Here is a 21,746-nt window from a genome sequence, read left to right on the forward strand (position 1 = left end):
AACGATTGAAAAAAATAGAAGAAAATAGAAGGAGGCCTCTAACTTATCTCCATTACATATAATGCTCGCTGATGGTTTTAGGTAGATACTGCTTATTATTTTAAGGAAAGCTCTACCTATTCCTATGCTCTCTAGTGTTTTTATTAGGAATGGGTGCTATATTTTGTCAGAAGTTTTCTCTGCATCTATTGAGATAATCATATGATTTTGGTTAGTTTTCTTATTGATGTAGTTGATTGTGTTGATAGTTTTCCTAATGTTGAACCAGCCCTGCTTTTCTGGTATAAATCCCACCTGGTCATAATGTATTATCCTAATGATCACTTGCTGTAATCTTCTTGCTAATATCTTAAAATTTTTGCATCAATATTCATTAGGGAAATTGGTCTATAATGTTCTTTCTGTTTTGGCTCTACCTGGTTTTGGTATCAACACCATATTTGTGTCTTAAAAGGAATTTGGTAGAACTTCTTCACCTATTTTTCCAAATAATTTGTATAATATTAGAATTAATTGTTCTTTAAATGTTTGGTAGAATTCACTTGTAAACCCATCTAGCCCTGGAGATTTTTTTCTCAGGGAGTTCATTAATGGCTTGTTCAATTTCTTTTTCTAATATGTGCTTATTTAAGGATTTTATCTCCTCTTCAGTTAAGCTGGGCAATTTTTATTTTTGTAAATATTTATCCATTTTATTTAGATTGTCAAATTTCTTGGCATACAGTTGGGCAAAATAGTTCCTAATTATTGCTTTAATTTCCACTTCATTGGTGGTGAAATCACCCCTTTCATTTTTGATACTGGTAATTTGGTTTTCTTCTTTCTTTTTTTAAATCAAATTAACCAAAGGTTTTTTCACAAAACTAGCTCTTAGTTTTATTGGTTAATTCTATATTTTTCTTGCTTTCAATTTTATTAATTTCTCCTTTGATTTTCAGGATTTCAAATTTAGTATTTAATTGGGGAATTTTAATTTATTCTTTTTTTAAGCTTTTTTAGTTGCATGCCCAATTCCTTTATCTCCTCTTTCTTTTTTTTATTCATGTAAGCATTTAGAGATATAAAATTTCCCCTAAGCACTGTTTTGGCTGCATCCCATAGGTTTTGGTATGTTGTCTCATTACTGTCATTCTCTTGGATGAAGTTATTGATTGTTTCTATGATTTGTTGTTTGACCTACTCATTCTTTACAATGAGATTATTTAGTATCCAATTAATTTTCAGTCTACTTTTCCATGGCTCTTTATTATTTTTTAAAATTATTATTATTATTATTATTTTTTGGTGGGGCAATGAGGGTTAAGTGACTTGCCTAGGGTCACACAGCTAGTAAGTGTCAAGTATCTGAGGCCAGATTTGAGCTCAGGTACTCCTGAATCCAGGGTCGGTGCTTTATCCACTGCCTATCCATGGCTCTTTATTACGGGTAATTTTTGTTGCATCATGATCTGAGGATACGTTTACTATTTCTGCCTTTCTACATTTGACTTATGAGGTTTTTGTGCCTTAATACAACTCGTGTCTTTTTGTTAGAGCTATGATTTCATCTAACCATTCTGGGAAGCAGTTTGGAATTGTACATAAAAAAAAATAACTAATCTCTGCATACATTTTGACCCAGTGATAACTCTATTATAGATGGCAAAAAGAAGTCAAAGACAGAAGGAAAAGACCTACCTATACAAAAATATTTATATTAGCACTTTTTGTTATGGCTAAGAACTGGAAACAATGAGTATACATTGGGGATGCTGAACTAGTGATAGTGTGTGTGCGTGCGCTTGTGTGTGTGTGTATTTTAAAGATGTTAATTAAATTGCTCACCGTCACACAGATTGTAATCATCTCAGGTGGAATCTGAACTCTTCTTCCTCACTCCCAGTTTATTACTCTATCCATGATACCACCCAGTTGCCTCAAACAAAGCTGTTTTCTTTCTTGGAAGCAGTTTTCCAAACAACCCTAAGTAAAGAATTGCAATTAATAATAGCCTGAGTATAATCTAAGGTGGGGAGGTGGTAAGAACTATCAGTTGAGTATAGGATTTTCAAGCATATCTGATGAATAGACCAGAGCTCAGTGGAAACAATGAAACAAAAATACAGGATTCAAGAGAAACTGAGAAAAGGTAAAAGTACATTTGAAAAACTAGAAGGGCTTAAATGTTGATCATCTGCATACATTTCAGTAGGGAGAGGAAAAAGAAATATATCTTTTTTTTCAAATATAAGATAGCCTACCTTTTTTGCATGAAGTAAATTATCATATATAGGAACAAGTACAGGAAACAAAAAAACATTCAGTTAGACCATTAACACTCATTATATTCTTGGAGTATAATCCTTTCCCTGGATCAGTCATTTTATTGACTCTTTCAGAATACTGCTACAACTGTATACCAGGCAGTTAGGTGGCGCAGTGGATATAGTGCTGACCCAGAAGTTGGGAGTGCCTGAGTTCAAATCTTACCTCAGACACTTACTAGCTGTGTGACCCTGGGCAAGTCACTTTACCCCCAATTGTCTTAAACATCTGGGGACATCTCTAGTCATCTTAATTTATATCTTGCCACAGGACTCAGATGGCCCTGGAGGAGAGAGTGAGGTTGGTGACCTTACATAGCCTTTCCTCACTTAAATCCAATTCAGTTCAAGTCATGACCACCTGATGTCATGGTCCTTTTTGAGAATGAAGGACAATCAACAACAACAACAACAACAACAACAACTGTACGCCAGTTGTTTTGTCCAGTAACAGGGTCCTTGCCTGGATCAGCCATTCGCATCATGGATTTAATTATCTTCTCCATGTCCATTAGTCTCAGATCTATAGATCTAGTCTCTCTAGTCTCTCTCCTGAGCTTCAGACCTGCATCAGCATTTGACTGTTGAACATTTTAAGTTTGATAGCCTGAAGACATCTCAAAGTTAAAATATCCAAAACAGAATTTATTTTTCCCCGAATTTGCCCTTCTTCCAAACAACTCTTTCTGTGGATGGAACCACTATTCTTTTGGTCCCTCAAGGTTCATAAGAGTGGTTTTTATCTTCAACATCCCACTTTTACTCACCGTACATAGTCAATTAGTTACCCTATCTTGCCATTGCTGCCTCAGTAGTATCTCATATCTTAGTTCAGGCCCTTATTCCAATGGCCTCCAGCTTGGTTTCACTACTTCAGTTTTCTCTCCACCTCACTCCATTCTTCACACTACTGCCAAAATTATTTTCCTTAAGCATTCTGACCACATCTCTCCCCTGCTTAGTAAACTTCAGTGGCTTCCTGTTGTCTCTATGATAAAATGTAACCATCTCTATTTAGCTTTTGAAGTCCCATAACACGACCCCTAGCCACCTTTTCCATTTTCATTGTGCATTCCCTTTTACATTCTTGTCCCTAGAGTATCTTTCTGGATTTTTTGTATGTTACTTGTAAATTACTTTCTGCAGGTGGGTCAGCCTGCCTCAACTCTTTCCCCACTCCAAATCCTCCATTCAGCCATTAAGTGATTTTCCTATCATGTCCTGTTCCCTCTCCACTCCTCCCCAAACTCCTGTGGCTTTCTGTTGCCTCTAGGAACAAATGCAAAATGCCTTGTTTAACATTCAAAACTCTTCTTAACCTAGCTGCTTCCTACCTTTCCAGTCTTCTTTACACCTTACTCCCTGACACATATTCTCTGATCCAATGACAATGGCCTCCTGGCTGTTCCAGAAGACCCTGTGGGCATTTTTTCTGGCTGTTCCCCATGCCTAGAATGCTCTCTCCTTTTCTCTGAAGATTGACTTCCTTGGTTTTCTTTAAGTACCAACTAAAATCCCACTTTTTACAGGAAGTCTTCCCTAATCCCTCTTAATTCCAGTGCTTTCCTTCTTTTAATTTCCTGTTTATGTTGTTATATGTTTTGTCATTATGTTGTATATATGTATGTGTCTCCCTTATTAGATTGTAAATTCCTTGAGGGTAGGAGCTGTCTTTTTCCTCTTTTTATATCCCCAGCGTTTAGCATGCTGCCTGGTACATTGTAGGCCCCTAATGTTTATTGATTGGATCTAGCCAAACTGGCTTTCCCTCTGTACCTTACACATGAGTCTCCCTATCTTCCATCTTATGCTTTTCTCTAACTGTCCCCCTTGGCTAGAATCAACCACCACCGTAAATATGAGGCCTTTCCTTATTCCTTTAACTACTAGGGCCCTTCCTCTCAAAGTACCTTGTATTTTGGGGCATCTAGGTGGCGCAGTGGATAAAGCACTGGCCCTGGAGTCAGGCGTACCAGAGTTCAAATTTCACCTCAGACACTTACTAGCTGTGTGACCCTAGGTATATCACTTAACCCCAATTGCCTTAAACTTCTGGGACCATCTCCAATCATCCTGATGTATCTCTTGCCACTGAACCCAGATGGCTCTGTAGAGAGAGTGAGGTTGGCGACTGTTGCATAGCCCTCCCTCACTTAAATGTAATTCATTGCAAGTCATGACATCACCCTGATGTCATGGTCCTCTTGGAGAATGAAGGACAAACAACAACCACGTTGTATTTAAATTACTTTGTATTTATTCTCTGTGTTTATTTTGTATATACTCACCTATCTCCTCCTCTTCCTCTTTAGAATGTAAGGTCCTTCAAGGAGAGATTAGTCCATCTTTCACATTTGCATTCCAAGTGCCTGGCAAATAGTAGATACTTAATAATTTTTTTTTTAATTTATTGACTGAAAGTAGCATTTGTTCAAAATTGTTCAAAAACCCCAAGGACTCTAGCTGCTGGGGTTTACCCAGTAAATAGACTTACTGTTCTATAAAAATTGCTGGGGAAAATTAGAAATTAGTCTGGCAGAAATTAGGTTTAGACTAATGTTTTACACTTATGATTAATTCCAAATGGATACGTGACTTGGATATAAAAAAAAGGACCATGTTATAAACAGGTTAGAGGAGAAGGGAGGGATATAGCTTTCACAGTTCTGATTGGGGGAGAGTTCATGATGAAACCAGGGAGAATGGATGACAGGAAATAAAATAGACATTACAAAAAATTAGAAGATTTGGAAGCAATTAATTAGAACAAAATATTTGCAGCAAACTTCTATGGAAAAGGCCTTATAATCAATATATATAGGGAATTGATTCATATATATGAGCAATAGCTAGTTCCCAATAGTAAATGGTTAAACAGGCAGTTTTTAAAAGAAGATATAGAAGCTAATAACAGCTATATGAAAAATTCTCCAAGTCACTAATAGTAAGAGAAATGCAAATTAAAACAACTCTGTGGTCCTGCTTCATATGTATGAGATTGACAAAGATGACAAATGAAAATGACAGTTGTTTGAGGAGTTGTGGTGGGCATTAACATGCTATGAAGTGGTCTAACCATTTCCATTGGTGTTATACCCCCAAAGTCACTAAAATATGCATTCCTTTTGAGTCAGAGATACCATTGCTAACATGTACTTCAAAGAGATCAAAGAAACAAGGAAAACAACCAGATGGAATTGCTGAGCAAAATAATATACACACATATGTAATATTATTGTTCTATGATAAATGACAAAAGGTAATAGCTTCAGAGAAACCTGGGAGGACTTGTATGAACTGTTGCAAAGTGGAATGAGCAGAGCCAGAACAACTTCTGCATTGGACTACAGCCTTGTACAAAACAAAACAAAAAACACTCATCAAAGACTTAAGAACTTTGATCATTGAAATGACCAGTTATTATGCCAGAAGACTGAATTGAGCTTCCTACTCACTGGCAGAAAGGTGAAACACCAGTGGTTCAGAATGAGAAATTAATTTTCGGATGTCTGTTTTGCTTAAAATACGTATTTGTTATGTGAGAATATTAAGGGGGGGGAGTGTGAGAACATTATTAATATTACAGGGGCCCCCTGCTGTGTGAACATGTGACCATTCTCAACCAATCAGCTTGAAGCAGTATGTGTGTGAGGCAGTTGGTTTTGGCAGTTGATGGTTGGAACCTCGTGGGGTTGGCAGCTGAACCAGGAGTAATGAGGTAGTGAGGGTTTTCCTATTCTTTCAGAGATACATGTTCTCTCTTTGTTAACTTCTAATATATTTTAATAAATGTTTAATACCTAAACTGTTAAACTGTTGTCCCATAGAGGGGACAGGTAGGGTGACCACATACATTTAGTTTTACCCGTCACAGTTACAAGGGAGAACTTTTTTTGGAGGGAGTGGTAAAGAAATGATTTATGAGAAGGTAAAAGTGACACCAAAAAGAGAACATCAATCAAACATTTAAAAAATACACAGAGGAGAGCAAAAGGAAGTTCAGAAGAGGATAGTTGAAAGGCAGTGTTGAAACCATGTTAAATTTATTATATACTTTGAAAAGCCAAGCTGTCTCTATTTGAAATTCAAGATTTCAGGTGCAGTCCTCTTTTTCTTTATGTAAAGAAATTTTCATATTTATATTAGTGTTTGTTAAACTAGAAAGTTTTTTTTCCCCAATTACTTTTTCCTCCATTTAACAACAAGGATTAAAAATAATGGAACTTCTTTTCATTGCTAATCATTGTTGATCTTTTACAGTCAGTTTTGTCTCCATAACTGCTAGATTCTAACCATCTGAAGAAAGGATAACTATGTATTTTATTTATTTCTATTGTAACCCCCCACAGCATCTAATAAAGGTACTTGATATACATTCAGTGATCTGTGAATACTAATTGATTATTTATGCCACTTTTAGACCTTCCAGCACATTACCTTTTCCCTCACCTAATTTCATATGCTCTTTTCCTCCCTCACTTTCATACATGTCTCTCTGAATTCTAGGCTTATAGTAAGAAAAATTCCTTAAGGATTGACTGCATTTATTATTTTTACATCTGTTTAGGGAGCTCCCCTCTACCCATGCAGATCTATAACTGTTCTTTAGGTTATAGCCTTAGACAGTTGCCTGGTGTGTCCTAAGAAGTTAAATGACTTTCACAGGGTTAGTTACCCAGCCAATATGAATCAGAGCCTATCCTTAAACCCACATCATTCTGACCAACAAGACATTTATCTACTATACTGTGCTGTTTGTTTCTGTACTTGTTGCCAAATAAACAGGTCACCATTGAATCAAGGAGGCTGGGGTGGGGGTGGGGATCGGTGATAGTGGAGGGTGGGGAGATGGTGGGAGGAGGTGCTTACACCTGCATTTTTTTCTTTTAATTATGTGTGAGGTGAAAGATAGAATACCGTTATTAAGAGGAAAGCTTCAAGGTGTAGTAGTTTTTCTCCTTTATGTGTTATCTGTAGATCTAATGTTTGGGAGTTGGAAATAGTTTCTAGTGTTGAATATGCCATTAAAATCATAATGTATATGAGGATTTCACTAATTATTTCAGATTTTCTTGTTTCACTCTAATCAATTGTTTGCAAATTATCCATGAACTGTATACACCATCTTGATATTTTTATACCTATTAAAGGTACACTTAATTTTGTCGAGTTCTTTTTTAAAATCTTATTTGTGTTGATATTTTTATTTTTTCATTATTCTGAATATTTCACTTTCCCCTACACAGTGAGCCTTTCTTAGTAACAACAACAAAAAAAGGAAAATAAGCAGTTCAATAACACAAACCAATGCATCAACTGTGTTTGACAGTATTTGCAATATTATATGCCTGTGGTCTCTTACCTTTGCCCAGGGTAGCAGGGAGATGCAGTTTTCTGTAATGTTATATTTTCTTTAAAACTTTCTTTAGGCTTAAAACAGCCTTTCTTTTTAAGATTAGTTTTCCTCATAGATTTGTAGTACATTTCATTTCTTTAATATATACTTTCACTTTAAAAATAGTTTTTCCGGGGCAGCTAGGTGGCACAGTGGATGGAGCACTGGCCTTGGAGTCAGGAGTACCTGGGTTCAAATCTGGCCTCAGACACTTAACACTTACTAGCTGTGTGACCCTGGGCAAGTCACTTAACCCCAATTGCCTCCCTAAAATATATATATATATATATATTTTTTCCTCTTGTAACATTTAATAATTGAGCACTATTAAAATTTAGTTGTTTTGTAAAAAGATATCTTGCTCACTTTTATAAGCCAGGTAATGCTGTATTAATTAATATTGTATTAATTTAATGACAAGATATCTTTACCTAAAGCTTGCTTGATTTCCTTGTGAAATTAACAAATACTTTAAATTTATTTAGATTATAATGGACATAGAAAAATATTGTTTATGGACTATCATAAAATGTACTTTTATATCATCATACATTTGCTATTTATTTATTTATTTGTTTATTTATTTATTTTTCAGTGAGGCAGTTGGGGTTAAGTGACTTGCCCAGGGTCACACAGCTAGTAAGTGTTAAGTGTCTGAGGCCGGATTTGAACTCAGGTACTCCTGACTCCAGGGCCAGTGCTCTATCCACTGCGCCACCTAGCTGCCCCTAATTATTTATTTTTAAAAAAATTGTTAAGCTCCTGTATGTACAAGGCATTGGACTAGGCCCCAGAGCTGTAAAAATAAAAACAGTCCCTGTCCTCAAAGAGCATATGTCCTATTTATATTTTAGATATTTTGATATAGTCATATATTCAGCACAGCTAGAGCATAGAATCATAGGCTCAGAGTATATTCCAGATTAGAGAACCTTTAAACTTTCTGTTTTATATTCCTAGCCCCTTCCAAAGCCATAAGATGGGAATTTTAAGTCTGTTTCCCTCACATAAATATGAAAGTTGATAAAATATGGATTTAGGATTTTTTTCACTAGACCTGTAATTTCATCAGTGTAGGGAACACCCAAGGGGGAACTTCTTTTAATGAAGATCAGCCCCTTCCTCTGCCAGGTCCACTGAGAGGTTAAGTGATTTGCCCAGGATTTTGTAGTCAGGATTTGAACCCAGGTCTTCTTGGCTCTGAGGCCATCTCTCTGTGCACTATGTTATAGTGCTTCTCCAGACATAGATTAGTTAAATTTTATTTGCTTTTTTCTATTGTCATTGACAATTTATTTTGCTGGTTATAGGTAAATTATATTTGGAAATGTACTCTTTAAGCTGGCATGGGGAGAAGGACATAGTAACACTTTCTTCTTTAACAATTAGGTTCTTGGGGGCAGCTAGCTGGATAAAGCACTGGCCCTGGATTCAGGAGGACCTGAGTTCAAATCTGGCCTCAAACACGTGACACTTAGTAGCTATGTGACCCTGGGCAAGTCACTTAACCCTCACTGCCCCACCCCCCAACCCCAACAACAATTAGGTTCTTGGATGAAACTATAAGCATTTGGAGGATAGGTTTTAGGAAAACTGTTGCCTAAACAGTACAGTGTTTGAATGCAAATTACAATTTCTGTCATGTTCTTTTGCTTCCTTTTGTCTCTTTTTTGATATATGAAGAAAAATTAGTCAAAATGATTCTCCATTTCATATCGTTAAAATTATGTTTGACCTAAAATTGAGGCATCCACAATAGTAGTTGTTTATTTGCCTCGTTGTAGAAGTCATAATTATCAGCATTTTAAAATCAACATAAATTATGTTTATTTCTATATTTAATGAATTGTCTAGATTAAATACATTATTCTCATGATCAAAAATAATTATTATTTTAAATAGATTCACAAGGAGACATGGATCGGACACACATTGAACCTAATAGTTACCTTACTTCTTTACTTGCAGGTAAGAAATATCTTGGAAAGATAATTTGAACTTAGGTTATTCAGATAATTTCACTTCCTTTCTAATGTTTTCTCTCTCTTGATCATCAATATAAGAGATTCAAATTCCAGCGCCTTTTTTCTTCTGTAGAGAAGTCTGTAAATACAGCCCAGGTGTAAGCTTCCCTTTGTGTGCTTTACTGCATGCTTCAAAAATACACAAAGAGGGAAGAGAGAAAATATATCATCTTCCTTTTGTAAGTATATAAAATGTTGAATTAAAGGCTGCAGGTGTGGTATTCAGAACACTGAGGATAGTACTTGATATAATTCCATCTGGGGGAGGTTATTGTTGGGATAGGACAGTGTTTAAACTTTGAAGTCAGTTTTAAACATAGTGAAGCAGCTGGAATCTGGCATAAGAAGAAACAAATCATTCTCATTAACTATTGCTTTCAAAAGAGAAAAGAGTTGGAATTGTTTTTGCAGGTGCCTGAACATTTACTCTTTTTTTTATAGAAGCTATTTTATTTTTATCTTAAATTATACTTTTAAAACAAGCATTTGTTTAATGATTGGGCTTTTTTTGTTGTTGTTGCTTCAGAAACATCAGTAAATAACTAGAAATGTAATTGAAATTCAGTGTGTTTCCTTAATTTATATTATAAAATAATGGCATTTTATCATTTAAAACTACTGTACTTAGATGTAAAAGAGAGAAAAGAAACCTATGTGTCAGTCCATCTACAGACACTTTTTAGGCACTTACTGTGTTACAGGCACTATTGCTAAGTGACAAAGCAATGCAAAAACAGTCCTTGCCTTCAAGGAACTTATGTTCTAGTGGGGCCCAATATGTAAATAAATACTTTGATATATACAAAGCATCTGCGAGTAGATGGTAGGTAAACTGACGGGGGGATGAGTCAACAGCTGGGGATGAGAAAAGGTCTTTGCAGAGGTTGATATTCGAAGTGTCTGGAAAGAAGGTAGGGAACCTGAAAGGCAGAGACATGGGAGAGAAAGCCAAAGCATAAGCATGGAGAGGGGAAATAGAAGTTATGAAGAGCTATAACAAATAGTTATAGTAATGGTAATAGATTACCATTAAAACTCATTGGTGAGGAGGTGATATGGTCAGATCGACATTTTAGAAGAATCGCCTTGGCAGTTGAGTGGAGGTTATGTTGGAGTAGGGAGGGACTTAAGCTTGGACTAGTTAGAAGGCTGTTGTAGTAGAGAGACATGATGGGGGACATAGATGAGAGATGTTGTAAAGGTAGAAACAGCAAGATCTGGTGATACGTTTTGGATGTGAGATAAATGAGAGTAAGGAGTTGAGGATTTGTGAGCCTGAGAGACTGGGAGGATGGTGGTCTTCTACACAGTAATAGTGAGGAGGGTTTTGAGGAAAGATAATGAGTTTGAGATGCTTATGGGGCATCTACTTTTAGATATTCAAGAGGCAGTTGGTGATGTGTGACAATAGCTTAACAGAAGGATGAAGGATGGATGTATAATTCTGGGAATCATATGCATAGACTGAGGAAATTTGGATGACACAATGGATAGAGCTTTGGACCTAGAGTCAGGAAGATCGAAGTTCAAATTGAGACTCAGACATTAGCTGTGTGAGCCCAGATGAGTCGCTGAGCCTCTGTCACCTCAGTTTTCTCATTTGTAGAGTAGGGATAATAGTAGCAACTATTTCCCAGGGTGGTTGTTCAGATAAAATGAGATAATATATATAGAATGCTTTTGAAACCTTAAAGTACTATGTAAATACTAGCTATCATTATGATTAATTATTAGCACTTGTTTGATAAAGAAGTATTTCAGATTGGAATTTTGAAAAGCCTTTTTTAAGTTTGATGGTTTGAGTCCAGCTACCATACCAAGTATACTAAGTGGGAGTAATTTTTAAAAGCTGTCATTTGCTATAATTCACAAGCAGACTTATTCTTCCACAGTATAGGACTGAACATATAAAATATTTCAGGACTTGCACACAAGAATATATGTTATGGCTGTTTACAGAACCATTGTAAGAAAGCTGGCCCTCCCTAGGTGTCAAACACCAGTAGGGCATGAGCTCCCAGAGCATGCTTTTGAAGAAAAGCATCTGAAGATCACCATCAGTATGAATGGGAAATGCAAATGCGAAATCAACCAATTAAAGGCATAAAAAATACAGAACAGAATCCAGAAGTATATTAGTAATTCTAGAGTCTTTCAATCAGCAATTGAAAGCAAAAGTTAAAAGGTTAAGGTAGTACCAAAAGTCAAAGCAATAATATAAAGACCAAACAAAGCTTCTGTGTCAGAGACTGTAAAAAGCCATACCCCACTTCTACCACTCTCCCCCCTCCAAAAAAAAAAAATAGATCTTTGAAGGAAGAGGAGGATGTAGAAAATTAATGGTTGTTTATATGGTCACAAAAAGTCCAGTACAAGAAAAATGCAAATTGAATTACATAAAAAACAGAAAGCTTGCCTGACATTAATATTATGAATGAAACTCTTAAGTGCTTCATAGAACTGGAAAGCAGTGGGCCTGGAGAAGATCTTCAGTGGCTTTCAGGAATGTACAGATTTCTAGCACAGCACCTCACTGGCTCCTCAGATGCAGGCCTGAGCCCATCTTCCTAAACAAAAGGCATCACGGAGCAGCTACAGAAGCTGAGCACACCAGCAGCCCCTCCAAATATAGTCCAGTTGTGTGTTTATATATTTTATATAAAGCATTGTTAGCTTGTTTCACTAAAAAACAAATCTCTAAACACTTCCATACTATTCCTGTCACCCTGTCTGCTACATCCTGATACTTTCATTATTGGCTTTGTTATTATCAGCTACAAGCAGTAATTATTCACCTGCATAATAATCCTCTGAACATTAAGTACAGGATAGAAGAATAATAACAGGATAGCGACATGTCTTAGGATTGTTTCTTTCTAAATTCCATTGAAAAAGATGAGAAGAATAAGATGAGTAATACGCAGTATACACAGTGGTAGTAGCAGCAGCAGCAGCAGCTGACATTATCATGTTCCACTCAGGATTGAAGAGTATTTAACATATTTTCATTTGATCTTCACGTTGAACTTAATTGATTTTCTCTGTTTCATTTATTTTTTCTGCTACACATTTTGTTCATTGGGTATAGTGTTACTGGGTTTTGTTTCCTTCTGGTTGTTTGATGTGTATTTTGTCTTTAGATAAGTTTGCGAGCAGCTTGAGATAAGGGAGCAGGCTGTATGCCGTACATCTTTTGTACCAACCAGGGAAACTAGCCAAAGAAGTAGACATCTTAGTAAATCCTTGTTGAGCTGAATGGAATTTCTCTTTGTTGCAGGAGGGGAAGCAGTACCATGTTTAATGTCTCAGGCCACACTCGCCAAGATGTCTGTGACCTTGCCTTCAGTGAATGTGGATGACCACTCTCACTCTCAGAGTATCAGTACAATACAGGGCGATGCAGACTCATCAGGAGCTGAAACTTTTTAAAAAAAGCTGTTCTATAAAGTATGTTATGTTTAAATAAAAAAGTTGCTGGTAATATCTGTACTACTTTTGATATCTTTGTTTTGGCGTACAACAGTTTTCCATTTTTTCCTCCAATAGTGCTTCCTTAAGAATAATTCATAATATGTTTTTAAGGAGAAATCCTTGTGAATATGTGCAATTTCTAAATAAAATAATTTGTACATAAACCATTATCTGTGTGGATTTAGTTGTTCTTGGAGAACATGTTGATAATAGTTGTCTCCAAGGCTGGTGACTTTGGAGGATGAAAGGCATTGACAAACTTCACAATTTTGCCTAGGCCTGGGAAAGATAAAATTTAACACACTGTGTGACTCAATCTTAATTGATTAAAACTCTGCTCAAGTACCACCTTCTATATTTATTGCTCTCCTTATCAAAACTACCTTGTATTTGTTTTGCATGTATTCTCTATCCACTTATTTATGAATACTTGTTGTCTTTCCTATTAGAATGAATGTAAACTCCTTGAGGACAGGGATTGTTCTCACTTATGTCTTGTATACCCAGTACTTAGCATAGTACTTGGGAAAATAGGAAGGAAAACAAGTATCTATTAAACACCTAATGTGTGCCACGGTAGTATATGGTGTGTTCAAGGAGGACTAGCACCTCTGGTGTGAGGGCTTGTTGAGCCCTTCTTAGGGCTGCTCCTCCACCTTTGGTGGCTTCCTGGCACTCAGCGGTTACTTGAGGTTCCCAGAAACTGTAGCGTGTGTAGCAGCCACATTCTGGTAAACATCTTGGCAGGTGGGCTTAACCAGGTTGCGGATAATTGACTCAGTGAGTTAGGGGGATATCTTCTCCAAGTATGTGAAGACTTCACCCCTGCAGAATGGGTGAATGAGAACAATTTGTTTCAGTGGTAATGAAGGTGGCTGAAGCTCGTGCTGTAGAACTCTTAGAGCTAGTTTGGTCAGATATTGAAGATAACAAGGTCATCTATTGCATCATGGGCCATTGCCAGTCATCTTGACTTTTGCCTTGCCGCTGCACTTTGATGACTGTGTAAGAGAAAGTGAGGCTAACAACTTTATGCAACTCTACCTCACTTCAATCCAGTTCATGCATGAGATAAGACATCATCTTGTGATGTCATTGGTTCCCTTTGAAAACAAAGGACAAACAACTAATGTGTCAGGCACTATGGTAAACACTTTACAAATATTATCACATTTAATCCTCACAACAACCCTGGGAGGTAGTTGCTGTCATTATTTCCAATTTACAATTGAGGAAACTAAGGCAGGCAGAGGTTAAATGACTTGCCCAAGGTCACATAGCTAGTAAGTCTCTGGAGTTGGATTTGAACTTGGGTCTTTCTGAATTCAGACTCGGCACTCTGTATCCATTGTATCACCTAGCTATCTACTTAATAAGGCAATTAATAAATAATAAGCACTTAGTAATTGTTGATTATTGGGGGTTTTTTTTGATGATTGGTTTTTAACATTTAAGTATGTTTTATTTAGAAACATGCAAGAAGTTTTGGGAACTTCTGAATGAATTTTTCTTGAGTGATTTGTTTAATATATAATTTAAAACCAGTTGAATTATCAAGTTCCATTGCCAAATACATAAGCAAAAGCCTGTATATGGAAAGAACAAGGTCTGGTGTAACTGTGGAATTTGCTTAACAAGCTACATACTAAAAAATAATTTCCTCATCATACTTCATAATTCACCAAACTCTTTTTTTTTTTTTGGTGGGGCAGTGAGGGTTAAGTGACTTGCCCAGGGTCACACAGCTACTAAGTGTCAAATGTCTGAGGTCGGATTTGAACTCATGTCCTCCTGACTCCAGGGCCGGTGCTCTATCCACTGGGCCACCTAGCTGCCCCCTTTTCTCAGTTTTTATCCTCCTAAAGCTTTATGCAACTTTGGACACCACTGGCTACCTCCTCTGATGATCTAATGTTTCTTTTTTGGGGCGGGGCAATGAGGGTTAAGTGTCTTGTCCAGGGTCACACAGCTAGTGTCAAGTGTCTTAGGTTGCATTTGAACTCAGGTCCTTCTGAATCCAGGACCGGTGCTTTATCCACTGTGCCACCTAGCTGCTCCTGAGAAGAATAAAAAGTGCATTCTATACACAACCATGAATCTCCATTTTATACTTCTTGCCTTAAAAAATAAAATTATGTAATAAATTCTACATGTTATTTTCAAAATTGTCCCATTTATCTCTGCTTCCTTCTGAACTACCTTTTGTTCTCTGTATTTAAAAAAATGGCACAATGGCCCTTTAATTTTTTGTATTGTTGCCAATACTCATTGCCCACCCTTAATCAAAAACTAAAAGGGAGAGAGGGAGGAGGAGAGAGAGAGAGAGAGAGAGAGAGAGAGAGAGAGAGAGAGAGAGAGAGAGAGAGAGAGAGAAAGCCTTGGTAACAAATAAGCATAGTTAAACCAAATGAATCCAGATGGTTGTCAAGTCCAAAAAATTATGTCTCTGTACCTTAGAATTTAGTAGTATGCTTCATCATAGGTCCTCTAGAGATGTGGTCGTCTTTACATTAATCAGAATTCCTGTGTCTTTTAAAAATTTTTTAATTTTAATTTTTTTCTATGTCTCCTAAAAGTTGTTTTTCTTTGTAATATTGCTGTCCTTGTAGAAAGTGTTCTGGATTTACTCACCTTTCTCTGTCAAGATTTTCCACAATTATCTCTTTGTTATCAAGTCTTATGACAGAAACTCCATCACATTCAGATGCTACAATTTGTTTAACCATTCCCCAATTGTCTAAGAGCCCATCTATGGTACCCTCCTTAGATTCTAGTTCTTTGATTTTCTTTTTGTCCTCCCTTTAAATTTTCCCTTCAGGATGAGGTTTGTTTTGCTTGTGACTTGCCTCCTTGCCAAACCTGTCTCTTAATCATGCCCCATCCCCCAACCCCACTTGTTTTGCTATTGAGTTCAATGTATTTCTGTACCAAATTGTTTTTAACCCTCTTTTGTCTATTTTGGATATGAGGTTCACCTGATGCCCATTTTCCCCACCCCTCACTCTGTGTTTGTTTATTCTCACACACCTCAATTTTGAGAAATAGCAAGTTCCACCCTTTGTCCTTTGCTAGTGTATTCCTTTTATCCTCCTTTCCCTTTTTTCCTCTTCAAACTCCCAGAAAAGAACCAATTCACCTCCAAGATCTCTGTTTTTCCTTTTCATCTTTCTCAATGCTCTTTGAAAACATTAACATTTGGAAGGGACATTTGTTTATTCTTCCCCATGGTAGAATATTAAAAATACATCACTCTATAGCTCCTTCCAATTGTTGAAATAAATTTACCTTTCTACATTTCTTTGGACTTTATTGTTTTTATTATTTTTATTTATTATTATTTTATGCTCTGCTCTTCCATTAAAGAATCCATTAAATCTTCCAGTATAGGTATATTTTTCCCCTTGTAGGATTATACTAGTTTTAGTATAGTAAATTATTCTTGTTTGTAATTCTGTATTTGTCTTCTGGAATATTGCATTCTAGCATCTCCTCTTATTTTTAAGTAGCAGTAGAAGCTGCTATGATCCTTACCATGGTGTGTTAGAACTTGAATTGCCTCTTTCTGGATTCTTGCAGTATTTTTCTTTTGATAGAGGAGCTCTGGATTTTAGCTATTATAGTTCTGGGACTTTCTTCTGTTGTTTCAGGAGATGATCAGTGGATTTTTTTTTTTTCTGTTTTTACTTTCCCCTTTAGTTCTAATAGCTTTGGACAGTTTTCATTTGTCATTTCTTGTAATTAATGTAATATCCAGGCTTTTAAAAAATCATGATTTTCAGGGAGTCCAATATTTCTTGTATTCTCTTTTTTTTTTTAACCTGTCTTTCAGGTCAGTTGTTTTTGATACCACTGTGTATCAAACTTTTTTCTCTCTTTTTAATCTTTAGATTTTGTTACAGTATTTCTTGCTGTCTCACAGAGTCATTGGTTTCTGTTTGGTCTATTCTAATTTTCAGAGTTTCAATTTCTTGGGTTTTACCATTCCCTCCCCCCGCCAAGATTCTTATAATCTTTCTGATATTTCCTCCAGAGTTTTAATTTCATTTTTGATCTCTTGCTTAATTTCTTCTAGAGTATCAAAAACTGAGTCAATCAATATGGTGAGATGAGATTTCAAGTGATCAGTTTATCTTGGAGCAGGCATGATGTTCCCTGAAGTTGAAACCAAATAGAACTGCTGATGAAAAATAGAAAGTTACCTGGAAAATTCTGATCTGAGCTCTCTATAAAGGAAGTCTTTGAGAGTTTATTGCTTCACCTTCCAGCCCTCCAGTCAGAGGGGAGAGGGAACTGAAGGAGTTGAGAAGGTGTTGAGTATCAAAAACGGAGTCAATCAGCATAGTGAGATGAAATTTTAGGTAATCAGCTTATCCTAGGGGAGGCATGATGTTCCATGGAATTGAAAATAAGCTGAGCCTGCTGATGGAAAAGGGATAATTTAGACAGGGTTAAGAACCATAGAGTCTCTTGTCTTGGGCTGGTCTTGTCTGAACATTGCGGCACCATGCTGGTTGGCACCAGTCACCAATTCTGACTGTAGTCTCTTGGTACTTGAACTGCTTTCTGGATGCTTGCAATGTTTCTCCTTTGATGTGAGAGCTCTGCATTTTCTGATGGTCCTTCCTTTCATTGTTTCAGGAGATGATCAGATTTTTCTATTTTTATTTTTCCTTTTGGTTCTAATAGATCTAGGCAGTTTTCATTTGTGGTCTCACCAATCTTCAGAAGAATGATTGATGAAATACTGCAGAATTTAACTTCAGGAATAATTTTTATTTCCTGATCTGTGAGTTATTTCTGTGTATACTATTGATTTTTCTTTTATGTAAATGGGAAAATATTACTAATCTGTCTCCAAAGAATCCAGAAGTCCAGAATCCAAAACTTGCTAGATGGACATGTTATGTCCATTTGACTATCTCTTGAGGAACTTAATATTTTACTGTGCAATCTTCTTTGTCTCTTGTAAACCCGGAGGCTTCTGATAATGTAAAGCTTTGCATTCTTGCTGAAGCCCAGTGAAGTCCAATGTCCTGGCCTGGCAACAGCAGCAGAAGAAATGATTTCTCTTCCAACAATGTCTGCCAGAAAGAAATTTCAGGCTTTTCTCAGTCCTCAATCTCCTCGCTATTTCTTTAGCATTTGACACTTTAGACTATCTTATCTTTCTGAACATTCTCTTCTTCCTTAGCTTCCATGATACTATTATTCTTGGATTCTTCTGCTACCTGTCTGATTAATCCTTTTCTATTTCCTTTACTGGTTCATTGTCCCATCTCCCAAGTGTGTATCCCATAAGGCTTTGCCTTTGGCTCTTTTCTCACTACATTTATTCCTTTGGCAACTTCATCCATCCACATAGTTTCAACTATTTCTTCTATGTGAAGTCTGAATTCTATGTGTCTCATCTTCCCTTGGAGCTCCAGTTCAGTATTCTTCATACCTCTACCTATATGTTCCACCAGCATTTTAAGGTGAATATGTTTAAAATGGAAATCATCTTCCTTTTCCTCCTAGCTTCCTATTTTTGAGCTCTAGGTCACTCTCCTTTCTCAAGGAATTTAGCATCTGTCTCAGCTTTCCTATCTGCCCTCATCCTCAACCATCATCATTAGGGGCTTTAATATTCCTCTCGGCACTCCTTTCAACATTATGGCTTCCCATTTGATCAATTTCCATAACTTCTATTTTGATTCTGTCTCAGACAATCACAACTTAAAACCACACTATCAAAATATCCTCTGAGGGGAAGCCAGGATGGGGAAGTTGTACTTTGGGCTAGCTCCCCCAGCTGCCCCAAAGCTTCTAAACATTTAGAAAATGAAACAGACTAAAAAGTCATAATTATTTTTCCAGCTCATGTCAGTGTAGGGAGACAGAGAGCTTTGTGGACATTGGGGGGTGGTGGTGGTCCATGTGCAGAGCACTCCAGTACTCAGGAGAGGCCACGCACCAGGGCAAGAGGAAGTCCCAGACTCATAATGGGGTTTCATAAAAAGAAACAGGTACTAACTGGTAGGTTTGTTGCCCACTGCCTGGTTCTGCTTGACCTGGGAGTTCTTGAATTTGGCTATAATATTCCTGGAGGTTTTCATTTTGGGAGTTCTTTCAGGAGATGATCAGTGGATTCTTTCAATTTCTATTTTACCTTCTGCTTCTAGAATATCAGGGCAATTTTCCCTGACAATTTCTTGGAAGATGATATCTAAGCTCTTTTTTTGATCATGGTTTTCAGGTAGTCCAAGAATTTTCAAATTATTTTTCCTGGATCTATTTTCCAGGTCAGCTGTTTTTCAAAGGAGATATTTCACATTGCCCTCTATTTTTTCATTCATTTGGTTTCACTTTATTGTGTCTTGATTTCTCATAAAGTCATTAGCTTCCATTTGCTCAATCCTAATTGTTAAGCAATTGTTTTCTTCAGAGAGCTTGTTTATCTCCTTTTCCATTTGGCTTTTCAAGCTTTTTTTCATGACCCTCCTGCATCACTCATTTCTCTTTCCATTTTTTCTTCTACCTCTCTTACCTTATCTTCAAAGTCCTTTTTCAGCACTTCCATGGCTTGAGACCAACGCATATTTTTCTTGGAAGCTTTGGATGTAGGAGCTTTGACTTTGTTATCTTCTTCTGAGGGTGTATTTTGATTTTCCTTGTCACCAAAGAAACTTTCTAGTGTCTGCATTTTTTTCTGTCTGCTCATTTTGCCAACCTATTTCTTGACTTTTAACTCCTTAAAGTGGGGCACTGTTTCCAGGGCACACTGTGCCAAGATTCAGGGGGTCCCAGGTGGTATGATTTAAGGAGAGGCACATTCTACACTCCCCTGGTCTGTGCTCTGGTCTGTAAGTAACCACAGGTCTGCTTGCTCTTTAATCCCCACTACCTAGTTCTGGATCACAGATCCAGGTCAGTCTGAGGAAGGGATTCTGTGTCCTGAAGTAGCTTTCTGGAGAAGGGAATGGTTGTAGGCCCAGGCTGTGTACCAAGAGACAAACGATTTCAGAAGTAAGTAGCATCTTGGAACCCAGGAACAGAGCAAGATCTCAGTGTCAACTTTCACCCAATCTGAAGCCTACAGAGCAATAAACAGGGCAGGAATCTGAGGCTGAAGGGGACCCTGCAGTTCTGTCACTGGAGTGACAGAGCTTCCCAGTTGGTTGAAGGCTGAATCTAGGAGGGAAGCAATTAGAAATACAGTTCACTCTACAGGGAAATTGGGAATAAAAAGGGAGGGGATCAGAGGAATAGTAGATCAAGGGAAGGATTAGTCCTAAGCAAAACAAACTCTAAGGATGCACAGAAATATTTATGGCTCTTTTTGAGATGTCAAGGGTAGGAATCTGAGGGGGCTGCCTATGAATGAGGAATGGCTGGACAAGTTATGATATATAAGTGTGATGGATTTTGATGTAAGAAATGTAAGGGGATGGTTTCAGAGAGACCTTGAAAGACATATAGGGACTGATGAAGTGAACAGAATTAGGAGAAAAATTTATATTGGGACAACAGTATGGTAAAGGCAAGCAACTTTGAAAGAATTAGTCTTTGATCATTATGATGATCAACCTTGATTCCAGAGGATGAATGATACAATGCATTACCCATGTCCTGTTAGATGTGAAGGATTCAGGGCGAGGAATGAGACTTTTTTTTGACATTTCCAAAATGTGGAAATTTGATTTGTTTAACTATACAAGTTTGTAACACAGATTTTATTTTTCTTTTGCTCTTATTTGGGATGGGGACAGGGGTTGGGATTGGGAGAGGGAGAAGGTGGATTTTTGTTGATTGAAAAAATAAAATATAATTTAAAAAATAAATACAATTCTATTTTCTGATAATAACTTCCAGTTCCTCCATCCTTTCCCATTCTCCTATACTATCAGCCCTATTCTGGGCTTCATTTTCTTCTCTTCAAAGTGTTGACCCTTTTACTTAGTAAAATCAGACATTGGCCCCTATTCTTTAATCTCATTCCTTTTTTCCTCAAACTCTCTCAGTCTTCAATTTTTGGCCTCTCCTACTATCTGCTTTCTCTTTTCTTACTCCCAAAGTCTTGAGTAATGCCACAGGAACTAATTTAACCTCAAGGTCTGTCAAAGCCACCTGGCAATACCTTTTTTTTTGGCGGGGCAATGAGGGTTAAGTGACTTGCCCAGAGTCACACAGCTAGTAAGTGTCAAGTGTCTGAGACTGGATTTGAACTCAGGTACTCCTGAATCCAGGGCCAGTGCTTTATCCACTGCGCCACCTAGCTGCCCCCTGGCAATACTTTTATTAATCTTTATTCGACTATGAAATTTCAGGCAATAGCTGTTCCAAACTTTCTCCACTCTTATTAGGCTCACTCCCTACCCCATCTTTCAGGAAAAGACTTTATTTCCTCACTTTGCTGAGAAAAACAAGGCTATTTGTTAAAATCTTTGATTCTCCTACTCCACATGGTCAGATATGTGCTTTACTAATACCTTCTTCCAACACCTTAAAACCTAGTTAATTTTACCCCGGTCTTAGAGAATGAAATGACCCTTCTTGTTGAAGCTAAGCCTTTTA

At 37.0% G+C, this 21,746-nt stretch overlaps 1 protein-coding gene across 1 annotated transcript in view; it reads left to right on the top strand.

The window, feature by feature from the left end:
• KIAA0586 (KIAA0586 ortholog) overlaps window positions 1-13,320 on the top strand; it is a 141,831-nt gene extending 128,511 nt beyond the window's left edge. The window contains exons 31-32 of the mRNA XM_043980217.1: window positions 9,601-9,666; window positions 13,000-13,320. Of these exons, the coding sequence (XP_043836152.1) occupies window positions 9,601-9,666; window positions 13,000-13,151 (218 nt within the window). The 3' untranslated portion in view covers window positions 13,152-13,320. The remainder of the gene's footprint in view (window positions 1-9,600; window positions 9,667-12,999) is intronic.
• The last annotated feature ends 8,426 nt before the right edge of the window (window positions 13,321-21,746 follow it).

Source organism: Dromiciops gliroides, chromosome 2 (genome assembly GCF_019393635.1).
Source record: "Dromiciops gliroides isolate mDroGli1 chromosome 2, mDroGli1.pri, whole genome shotgun sequence".
Classification (NCBI taxonomy): Eukaryota; Metazoa; Chordata; class Mammalia; order Microbiotheria; family Microbiotheriidae; genus Dromiciops; species Dromiciops gliroides.